The sequence below is a fragment of the Mesoplodon mirus genome (genome assembly GCF_964341445.2).
Source record: "Mesoplodon mirus genome assembly, chromosome: 4".
NCBI lineage: Eukaryota > Metazoa > Chordata > Mammalia > Artiodactyla > Ziphiidae > Mesoplodon > Mesoplodon mirus.
Window position 1 is genome coordinate 159557173 of NC_138979.1, and position 12162 is coordinate 159569334.

A 12162-nucleotide genomic window follows, 5' to 3' on the forward strand; every position below is an offset into this window, starting at 1 on the left:
TGTCCAGGTCTTGGGAAGCTCAGAATGCCAACTTACAGTTAGTGAGCAGTGTCATAAAAGTACTCGTTTCAAAGAGAACAGGTGAGCAGGCTAAGGGGGCACTGACCTTGAAAGGCAGGAGACTGTGGTGCCACCACCGTCACTGGTTTGGTCATTGGGGCGGATGAAAAGGGATCCTCGGAGGGTGTACTGAAGGCGTTGGTGATCTGTGAGCACAGGGAGCTGATACTCTCCGCTTCCCCTTCTACCTCTGGCACTGCAAGACAAACAGAAGATGGCTCCAGACAGAAAAACGGAATGATCCTGAAACAGAACAGTAGCACACAAGGTGGCATTTTACACTGACTCTCTTATTTGTGGAAGGAAAAGACGCAACTGTCAGGTGGGGATATAAAAGCAGCTTCCAAAAATTTCCTGACCACTATTCACTGGCTTTTCACATGAGAAGGTATAAAATGATAACAATTCCTGTACTAAGGCCTATCTTCCTCCCTTGCAAATCCCCAGATTTCCTTATGTCCTCTCCTGTGTGACACTGTTGAGAACTTGCTGTTCTCTTTTTGTGCCAAGATGTTCAGTCAGTAAGATCAACCTGTTTTGTCTTCCGACCAGGTCCCAAGGCTGTGGTCTGAGTTAAGTTCTGCAACCCTCCAGTGACTCTTGTCAAAAAATGGGTTAAAGTCAGGGGCACCAGTGGGTGCTCAGTCCTTTTCTCTGTAATAAACTACGACAATGTGATCACTCTCATTTTTTTCCAAAGTACCAAGTACCTGAGCTGTGATAACATGAAAAAGTGAACTGACGTCCAGGACTCGAGAGGCTCTGCTCTTAATATTGACTCTGGGGGGCTTCCCTGGTGGCGCAGTGGTTAAGAATCCGCCTGCCAACGCAGGGGACACGGATTCGAGCTCTGGTCCGGGAAGATCCCACATGCCATGGAGCAACTAAGCCCGTGCGCCACAACTACTGAACCTGTGCTCTAGAGTCCCTGAGCCACAACTACTGAACCCGTTTACCACAACTACTGAAGCCCATGCCCCTAGAGCCCGTGCTCTGCCACAAGAGAAGCCACCAAAATGAGAGGCCTGTGCACTTCAACAAAGAGTAGCCCCCAGTCGCCGCAACTAGAGAAAGCGTGCATGCAGCAACGAAGGCCCAACGCAGCCAAAAACAAACAAACAACAAAACAAAACAAAAAAATTGATGCTGGGATACTTCTGTGTCACGGAGGAAGCTAATTATATGTGCTGAACCTCTGTTTGCTCAACTGTGGAAAGAGAATAATCGTTTTTGTTTCCCATCTGCTCCAGAGGAAGACTGAAAATGAGGTACTTGAAGCCTCTGGAGTTTCCGTTTTTACAGGAGCTGAGAGGTGAAAAGACCCTCAGTAATCATCTAGTTCTTTAGGCTGAGTTTTATCCGTCAAAGAACTTAACCCTCTGTGCTTCTGTACCACCAGCAGTGGGAGTGCCCTATGGAGACAGAGCTTCCTCGGATTCGGTTACAGCACTGGCTCAACATGTCTCAGAGTGAAGTAAAATAGGGCCCAATAAAAGCACTGACCAGATCCGACACTTTAGCTCCGGATCTTATGATGAGGACAGAGCTACCAGGGCTGGCTCAGCTGTACACAGGCCACACAAAGGCCTGTGTGGCAGTTCTGAAAGGTAATGAATATGTGTGAGCAATCCCACTGTCTCTGATGAACAACGGATCTTAGATTTATACAGGAGACCCGTTTAGAGTTTCCTCCCTATGGAGCCAACCAGCCACAAGGACATTGAGAACTTATCCATTTCTTCTGGTACATCTGACAGTAATGCTATTTAACTGGATGTGTTTCCAAAGCCTTTTAAATTAATTCCCTGCTGGGTCCCAAATGGCAGAATAAGAATGGAAACTTGAGACCCTTGATGTTTGGAAGCAGGTACGCTTTCATCAGGACAAATCACAAACCTTGTAGCTCAGGCTGGGCATTCCCATCATGTCTCTGTTACCTATTTGTTGAAGAGAAATGAACGACTCACGTCCCTTACTCTCCATGAATCTCCATTTTCTTCCAATGGGAAATGATACAAGATATGTAACCACCAACCAGCCTCAGAAAGAGGGGTGGCTAGTTTGATGGGACCAGTGACTCCACTGGAAGTGATGGTAACGCTTCAGTGCCAGAGCACCCAGTGAGTGAGGTGGATGCTGCATTACCTGCATTTTTTATGGGGAAATCAGTCTTCCTCTGCATAGTGGAAGGCAACTCGTTGATGCGCAGGGATAGCTGGCGTTTAAAGGGTGACATCTTCTGGCTAAGAGCAGGAAATCCTCGGAAAGAGCCTTGGCGAGCAAGTTGTTCAATTGGTGCGTGCCGGCGTGGGATGGCGTGAGGATTGTTCATCTCCAGCGAGGCGGTAGCGTCCGAAGTGGGAGAGGTGGGAGAGGACGGGGATGGGGCAGTGTTGCCAGGGGCCACTGATGAACCAACCACTGTCTTATCTGTTTCAGCTCAAGAAAGTCAAGAGAAAGAGGACCTTAGCAATGTCTTCAAATAATTTGAGCTTATATCGCTGAGGAACTCAAAAACTCTTCTAGGCCTTTTTACCCATCTCCTTAACCATGTCTCTTAAAAGACAGGTTAGAAGCGGGGCTCAGATCTCCTATTTTTCAGACAAATAAAACGTTTAGTAATCTACTACATGTCACATGGCATATCTACTAAGACACAAATATTAGATCTTTTATTCCCATGCAGTGATTAAGACTTTGAACAAGATTAAACAAAACAAAACAAAACAAAACTACCTATGAACTCCTAGCAAAAGGTCCTTTAAAGAATGATGGTTCACAGTTTTCAATATTTGTTTGCTTTTTTGTTTGAGGGAGAGGATTTAGTAGTGGCAGAGTCAGAAAGGTCTAAGTAAGCATAAGTTTGATTAGATGTTAAAGAATGTCATAAAGCAGACATGGACATTAGGCATTTGTGGCTCATTTGACTAAAAGCATACAGAAGTAAAATTTTAAATTGGAGTAAACATAAATACAAGACTGTTTCCATGTGAGTACCCACTGTGTCCCACTCTGATTGTGGTAAATCTCTACTCCCCTCCCCTCACAATCCTCTGTAGATGCTAGGACTCAACCATTTTGGCAGCTGCTGTGTGTATCAAAAAGTATTCTTTGGTGGTATTAAAGAATGTGCATCCAGTCTGAAAATCACTGAAGTATACTAAATAACAGGTATACATACTACATTTTCTAATTAAAATAGCATGGTGTTTTTTTATTCTTTGGTATCCTGGCACAAATGTTTATAAGAAATGAAAAAAAAAATCACAATCAATAATTTAATTTCAAATAAAAATATGTATCCTTTTTTTGGCTTAAAAATTAGAGCTGTTTGGGTCAGTATTAGATTAATGAAGTTACCTAAAATGGCTGGTTTGGAATTGAAAGAATATAGTAAAAAATTAGCAAAATTATATTAATATATATTTAAACCGAACTGTTTAATTCCAAAATATCCCTTGTTGGTTTCAGCCCTAGTTATACACAAGAATGCAAAGCATTTTCCCTAAGCCCTATCACTCAGTTCTAAAATACACTTGACTGAACTTTAGATAACAGCCTCCTGAGTGACTTGAATGCCTGTAAAGGCATTTCTGCTATGCTGCTATGGGTACCTGAAAAAAAAACACATTCTGAAAAACCACACACTAAAATTAATGGGGCTATGGAGAAAAGAGGGGCCAGCATCTCAAAATCTGTGGACTTTTTTTCACAAAAGCACTAAAACAACAGTAATAATCTAATAAGAAGAGTATCACTGAGAAATTTCTGCCTGCATTTACACCCAGCATCACCATCAGTGGGTCCTCTGCAGCCTAAACCTGGGACTGGTACTTCTTCCTTTAAATGTAGGTCCTTGATAGCATTTGCTTCACAGAGATCAGATGCATCAGAATTTAAAAATCTGTTCGAGGATGCAGGTTTTCCCAATTTTGCTTTTGAATGTCTTTGCAGCTTCTTCAACTGCACTCTCAGCTTCCCCGGTAGTTTAACATAATGGGAAGAGTAAACACTTTGAAGCCACTCAACAAGCCACTCTAAAGGAAAGGACTCTGTTTAGATTTTTAGCTTTGTTCTTAAGGTCTTCATATATTGCTAAGAGTTCTCTTTGACTGTGAAAAAGCTTGCCCCTGATAGCTTCCAAATATTAACCTGTTGGGAAAAACTGTTTAAATAAACACACATTGTAGAACAGACTGTACCTTTCTTAGCGTCTTGGATTTGTTTCATAATCTCCTCTCTTTCTGCCTGCTCAGTGGCTGTCGTGACACGGAATGATCCTTCTCTTGTGAAAGTGGTCCGACTGGCATCGAAAGTAGCAGTCACTCCACATTCCTTCTCCCGCTTCTGCTTACGTTCTAAACAGGCTGCAAAAGCACAGCCCACTGCGTGGCTCAGCCTTTCACCCTGTATGTAACAGAAGGTTTAAAAAACTTTTTTAGAGTTATGGTGTCAAAAATTACAAATTAGCTTGGACCACAAAATAAGTCTGTTTCCACACAGGCAAAATGTTAGGAACTCCAGCTTAAAATTAGATTTTAGTATATTAATATGCCAAATTAATCTAAATGAATTATTACCTTAGGTAATGCTTATGATCTTTTACTGTAGTAGGCATTGGGTAAAGCGACCATCGGTAAGGGGTGCTTTCTGAGCAGCCACCAACACTTCCTTATTAGTCAGGTCCCTCTGTCACTCACGTTAACTCTGGTCACCAGCTTAGAAGACACTGCTCAAAGGTTCCAAGCCCTAAGTCTTGACACACAAACCTCTATTTGCCATTTAGGCGAATAGGAATATTTACCAAGCATTTCTAAGAAACCACTGGAAAGGCAGGGCAAGTTTCAGAGCTTAAATATACTATCAACATGTCTAGGAACAAAAGGCACAAACTTAAAACTTCAGATAAATAAATACAACTGCAGGGCTTCCCTGGTGGCGCAGTGGTTGAGAGTCCGCCTGCCGATGCAGGGGTTCGTGCCCCAGTCCGGGAAGATCCCACATGCCGCAGAGCGGCTGGGCCCGTGAGCCAGGGCTGATGAGCCTGCGCGTCCGGAGCCTGTGCTCCGCAACAGGAGAGGCCACAACAGTGAGAGGCCCACATACTGCAAAAAAAAGAAAAAAAGAAAAAAATACAACTGCAGCGATGAGAAGCAATCAGGCAAAGGAAAGCTTAGCTTCCTCAGTGTTTCTGAATGCTCCTCCCCCACCCCATCTGGGCCCTCAGTGCTTGTAGGCTCTCTCCCATAACTTCCCTATCTTCTTCTAGCTCTCTCAAACCCCAACTCTACCTCCCAACCACACACAGGCAAAAGTAAAAGCATGTTTTCACCCACATTTTCTACTTATAAAGGAATTAAACAGATAAACCTGAATTTTTTGTGTGTGGGAGGAGAGGAGGGCTTATGTAAACTAAATATTGTTTTAAAGATACACTGGATTACCTAGAGTAAATTTAATAAATTTGGTGGGTTACTTTTTACCCAGGTTATCTGTATCTTAAACTATATCCCTAATTGTGGAATAAAAAAGTGAGGGATGATATAATAACTGTTGGCGTCTTTAACAGCGAGAAGAGAATCTGAGAACAGGGAAACCTTGTGGAGTTTCCAAAATCATACCATGTAAGCAGCTGCTCCTACATATCGCTCTGAGTAAGTAATTTCACTGCATTTTGTATGCCAATATCAGATATCATAAGGAGAGGTAAATGTCTGAAATGCTTTTGTCCCTAAGATTTCACATGACTGTAAACTGTAAGATCTCACGTGACTGCTTATTTAAAGACTGACAGACTCACTCTTTATGAATCTGCATGAGTTTCTATCTAACTTCTTAGTAGGATGATACAAGGGTAGGCCCTGAAGGGTGAAATAGGAGAGAGGACAGAAAGAATTTTAGAACCCGTGTGCGTTTGAACACAGCTCTATTACAAGGACAGAGCTATAGGTCAAGGAAACGTATTATCTCTGCTAGGCCTTGTGGCAGAAGTTCTTGAAGTGGAGCAGTTACCATGGGCCAGACCCTATGCTATGAGTGTTTATACTTGTTACCAAATTTAGTCCCCACAACTGTTATCTCCATCTTATAGAAGTGGATACTAAGACTTAGAAAATGTTAAATAACCTGCCCCAAATCCCACAGCTAGTAAAAACCAGAAAGAGGAACAGAACCCATATCTGATTCAGAGCTTGAGCTCCTAATATTTGTTTATACAACTGCTTTTTAAAAAGCTTTTGGTCAATATTAGAATATGGCCACCACTTCCCTTCCAGGTTAAACCTTAGCAAGAGTTCACCGAGTTGTAGTCATGAATGGCTACAACTGCCTTATTCTGTCTGGACGTTTAAAAACTCAAATATTACACACTCAATGCTATATTATAATGAAGATCATCATCATCTAAGAGACTTGTCTTTCATATCAGAATTTTGGGTAATTTAGATGAAGAATGATAGATTCGATTATTCCCTACTTTTATTTTTTTTTAATTAATTTATTTCATTTATTTTTGGCTGCATTGGGTCTTCGTTGCTGCATATGGGCTTTTTCTAGTTGTGGCAAGCAGGGGCCACTCTTCGTGGAGGTGCACAGGCTTCTCACTGTGGCGGCTTCTCTTGTTGCAGAGCACGGGCTCTAGGCGCGTGGGCTCAGTAGTTGTGGCTCGCAGGCTCTATAGTGCAGGCTCAGTAGTTGTGGCACACGGGCTTAGCTGCTCCGTGGCATGTGGGATCTTCCTGGACCAGGGCTTGACCCCGTGTCCCCTGCATTGGCAGGCGGATTCTTAACCACCAGGGAAGTCTCTATTCTCTACTTTTAAACAAAACCAAAATTTCTACTATGTAACAATTTCTAGCATAGTTCACTGTACCATAATTTAGTATTTCTATTTTTTTAATTGAAAATATACTCCCACTCAGTTCTTGTGGTAGAGTCGCTTTGTAAATGAATTTATAAGCACTTTTCAAATGCCAATATCTTCTACCCAGATGAATTAGCAAACAAATGCATGTAAGGATCTTAAAAATAGTTCTAATAATGAAAAGTTTCAAATAAAGTTTAGCAGCCACCATCACCAGAGAACTTTTACTTTCCTTTAATGACCTTCGATCTCAGCCAATCATCTTGCTCTGTGAGTGGTAGGGTTATACCAAGAGTGTGAATTACTTGAATAAAAGGAGTGAAAGCAGGCTAGTTTAGGCACTTCCAAGTGCTGTAACAGCACGTAGTTGTTAAAAATGTAGTGGATATGGTATTTGTTTTTCTCTTTCTGACTTACTTCACTCTGTATGACAGACTCTAGGTCCATCCATTTCACTACAAATAACTCAATTTCATTTCTTTTTATGGCTGAGTAATATTCCATTGTATATATGCGCCACAGCTTCTTTATCCATTCATCTGTTGATGGACACTTAGGTTGCTTCCATGTCCTGGCTATTGTAAATAGAGCTGCAATGAACATTTTGGTACATGACTCTTTTTGAATTATGGTCTTCTCAGGGTATATGCCCATACCATATGCTAACACATATATATGGAATCTAAGAAAAAAAAAAAAAAGGTCATGAAGAACCTAGGGGCAAGATGGGAATAAAGACACAGACCTACTAGAGAATGGACTTAAGGATATGGGGAGGGGGAAGGGTAAGCTGTGACAAAGTGAGAGAGTGGCATGGACATATATACACTACCAAATGTAAAATAGATAGCTAGTGGGAAGCAGCCGCATAGCACAGGGAGATCAGCTCGGTGCTTTGTGACCGCCTGGGGGGCAGGGATAGAGAGGGTGGGAGGGAGGGAGACACAAGGGGGAAGAGAGATGGGAACATATGTATATGTATAACTGATTCACTTTGTTATAAAGCAGAAACTAACACACCACTGTAAAGCAATTATACTCCAATAAAGATGTTAAAAAAAAATTTAGTGGAAACTGTTTGGCTGAGCCAACCCAGAAGGAGCTTGGTGACTGAGGCCAGTCATGATGAAATCCATGCTACTGGACTCACCGTGTCCTTGACAGCCATGAAGCAGTGACAGATCCAGCGCCGAGTTGTGCCATCACGACATATGTAAGAGAAGGCCCTATCAAAGTTCCTATCTGGGGCACAGAAAGAAACTTTTTCTATTGTTTGGTCAACTATGAGGTCCTGGAAAAAAGGAAAACACAAAGGAATAGAGGACTTATGAGGTTAATCAAGTTTCTCAGAAGAAACACAGGATGTTCATTTCACAACACAGAATCTCTACATCTAATGCATCAAGGCTATAGAATAGCTGGATCTGAGCCAGAAGTATGAATACTAAGAATTTGACCTAGGAGAAATCCCAAGAGACACTTTCCCCAGATGCCTCCCTCCCTCACTTCATCTTCATGTATATAATATATGCCTGCTGATTCCAGTTTTATGACGGTTAATTCCATGTTCAATTTTACAATATATGTAAATCAATTTAATCCAATTTCCATATAACTTACATTCAAATAACATCATTTCCAGAACAGCTCTATGTATTTATTCACTTACTGATCAGTTGAGTATGACTCTCTATGTTTATATACTTGCTGAATGACATCGTATCCACATAGTATAAACATCGCACAAAATGTTTTTTAAAATCTTGACACTCTTTGGCTCTTCTGTGTGATATTCCAGTGGCTAAAATCCCTAGATGCTGAGATGGGGGCTGTAAGTGCTACAACATGCACACAAAATGGCTTTTATACAGCGTAACTATGAGAATTCCTATTGCTCCACAGACTTGCCAGTCAAGTCTGTAAAGTTCTGCAAGCTGGTGGCTCATTATAATTTTATTTTGCATAACCTTGATTACTATGAATTTCCTCTTCAGCAAAGTGATTCAAGTCTTTTGGACTATCTGTCATTTTCCTTTTGATATGTCGGAGTTATTTATATATTCTAAATATGAGCCCTTCATTTGTTATACATATTGCAAAATTTCTTTTCTGCTCATAATGGGTCCCAGGATGACAAGTCATCAATTACTATTATCACTCAATGTGGGAAGAAGTAAATTCATTAATTCCAGTGTTATAAGTAACCACTAGGGGGCAACATCACTTTCTAACTATCGTGTAAAGCAATTAAAAATATAGCCTCCACATACAACAAATTTTACCCAAAGCACTAATGAAAACTACACAAAATAAGCTAATTAAAATGAGAGTTATTTCCAATTGTAATGTAAATTTAAGACTACCACTTCTCTTGAACTTAAAAAAAAAGAAAAGCCTTAGGGAAAAGAACTAAAATGTAGCTAAATTAAATCACTTACAATATATCAGGCAAGCTACCCATGAAAACTGTTCTTTACCTGCCAGACTTTCTCCTCCTTCCAGTGACACCTCAGGGTTTTTTTTTTTTTTGAAAATTGCCTTTTTGTTAAAATTTCTCCAGATTTAGGTCTCTTAGAAAGTTCGAATTAATTATTAAATGTACTCATATAAATAACACCTTATGCTAAGGGCAGAGTCTATGTCTATTCTTATTTAGGCATGTAGGATCACTTTCTTTCAAATGCAAAGTGCTACTTATTATTTGAGATATTGTGTGGATTCTAAATAAATGTTAACCACATGAGCAATTTACTAGTCCTTAAGATTTCACTTAAATTGAGTCTTCAGTTAAACAGTAGGTTAATCAGTTCAAATATCACTTTCTAAAAATAGTGTTTTATTAAGGAACAAGAAGAAATTTTAGATATGGTCTATCAACTTTTTTTTAAATTTTTAACTGTGATATCAATAAAAGGTCCATCATTTTTCACATCATATTTGTGGGGGTAAACCTTTTTAACGTGTCAGAACAAAAACAGAACTCAGATCTTAACATTAAACGCTAATACGCCATAGGCTAAACATGCTGTGTCATGTAGACCAAAACGTTGAGAGAATTCTCTTCTATTTTTCGTAAGGTAAATGAGTAGCTAAATTGGTTTTTCTGAACATTAACTAGTCTCTCCAAAGATCGTTCTTTGGACAAAGTGGAAGGATACAGAGTGACTTCAACAACTTAATGGCATTATATTTGATCATAGGGATAAAAAACATATGAGCAGTTAACATTTAAGCTTATGAAAGATTTACCTTAGTTTTTTCATCCACAACTCTGAGTCCATCTGCCGATACCCACAGGACTGCCTTAACTGCTTTCTTTCCAGTCTTTTAAGAGAAACCAAAAAGGAAGGGGGTGGGGGAGACACACACATATATAATATTAAAAAAGAGTCATCTCCCTAGAAAACACTGACTTCTGCCTTCCAAAAGTCACAAGTACAGATGGAGTCAAGTTCAGGAGGGGTGCCAATGCTAGATACTCAAACCAAACTGCAGAAACATTCAAGAAAAAACAAGCCAAAGACATTATTTTAGAAACACAATGCAAAATAATAAGATAAAATTAAGTAAAGGGTCAGGGGGACAGATGGAATAAAAACCAAGATATCACATTCTGTAAAGGGCAAAGAATAAGTAGATTCTTCACTCATTTCAAAACTCAACCACGGAAACCAAGAGTTAGATGAATATTAAGTACATAAGGAGTTACACCACAAGAAGCCTCTACAAGTGCATTTAGAGTAGAAAGTAATACGTAAGTCTCAAATGAGATGCTGGCCACTCTACTATCCCTTGGCCCCAATGTGTAGAGCAGGACCCTTGGTCACCTGAAATTTTCGTATTAAAAACCCAAGAAGGCGTCATTATTCCTGCAACAGTCTTTAAAAACCATTATTTCTTCTCTCAGGATTAACACAGAACTGGTTTAGTTTTTAATTTGACATTAAGTGCAGGGAGACATTTTGGGGACATAGGAGAATTTAAAAACTGTTGGAAAAATACTGTCATTATAACATGAATTCTTTTTACTGGCTGAGAAAAGACTTTTGGCACACAAGAATCACATGAGAACAAGCTGATGTATGATTTCTCCTGTGATGGAATGAAAATGGGACAGTGGGAGTTTGTAACAGTAATTTAAATAGCTTCCTTTCTTTTTAACTGCTCCAAAGATACAAGCAAAATAAAACAAAAGCAAAGTGAAGGCTGAGAATAGGTATCAGAACATCATAAAAAGTACAGATCAAAAGGAATCTGGTACTAAAGGTTGGAACAGCAGCCTCTAGAAGGAACAAAGGAAGATAAAGAAACGTCTACCATCCTTCACTAGACACGTCCAAGCCCAGCACTCCTCAATAAGGCATGGCCTTATTTAAGTGAACTGTATAATCCACTCTGGGCTCCGTTTCCACCACCACGACAAATCTGATGAGAGCCTATTATATGCCAGGCAGTAGAAATACTCGAAGAGTTCACAGTCCACTGAAAGGTGACAGATAAACAAAAAATAAATCATACAGTAGTAAGTCCTATAGGAGAGTTGAAAAGTTTGTAACAATGTCAGAAAAGAGGTATAGTCAAATCTATTTGTGGAATTGGGGGAAGGTTATTCCAAGCTAAAGATTGAACTGGGTACTAAAATAATTTTTCTAGATGCCCCAGGTGGGGGTATGAAGGCAGGGAAGTAATAGAGGTAGCGGACATTCCAGGCAGAAGAAACAGCAGAATAGGACGTGGAAGCCAACAATACAGCAAATCTGGGCTCTATAAATATTTCAGTGCGGCTTGAAGTAGGATGGGTGAGGGAGGCGCAGTGGAATATAAAGAGCAGAAAAGGCCTAGCCATGGAGGACTGTATGCCTGCTAAAGAATTCTGTCTTAATTCTGTGGGCAATTAGGAGCTACTAAAAGAATTTTAAACACGAATAAACAGATTTGCATTTTTAAAATATCACTTTGGCAGCAGAGAGGGGTTGGAAAGAGACTGATGGGAGGTAGAAATACCACAACAAGATTCTATGTGAGGGAAAATGAGGGTTGAGCTCTCTTGGTTGAGATAGGAATGGAGATGGGAAAGTCTTAAATGGTAAATGTAAGAGAGCTGCTGAAGACTCCTCTCTGGTTCCTGGCTTGGTAAACTAACTGGGTGCAGATGGTACTACAAACTAAGATAAAGAAAGAAGAGATGCAGAAGCAAGTTGGAGAGTGGGAGAATAGGATTTCAGTTTTAGACAAGCAAA

At 40.2% G+C, this 12162-nt stretch overlaps 1 protein-coding gene across 6 annotated transcripts in view; it reads right to left on the reverse strand.

Moving 5' to 3' along the window:
• NUMB (NUMB endocytic adaptor protein) overlaps window positions 1-12162 on the reverse strand; it is a 174798-nt gene that overhangs the window by 4326 nt on the left and 158310 nt on the right. For all 6 annotated transcript variants that reach the window (XM_082619471.1, XM_082619474.1, XM_082619472.1 and 3 more), the window contains 5 exons: window positions 10172-10246; window positions 8073-8213; window positions 4263-4467; window positions 2206-2499; window positions 107-256 (listed from right to left, as the gene is read on the reverse strand). In XM_082619471.1, the coding sequence (XP_082475597.1) occupies window positions 107-256; window positions 2206-2499; window positions 4263-4467; window positions 8073-8213; window positions 10172-10246 (865 nt within the window). The remainder of the gene's footprint in view (window positions 1-106; window positions 257-2205; window positions 2500-4262; window positions 4468-8072; window positions 8214-10171; window positions 10247-12162) is intronic.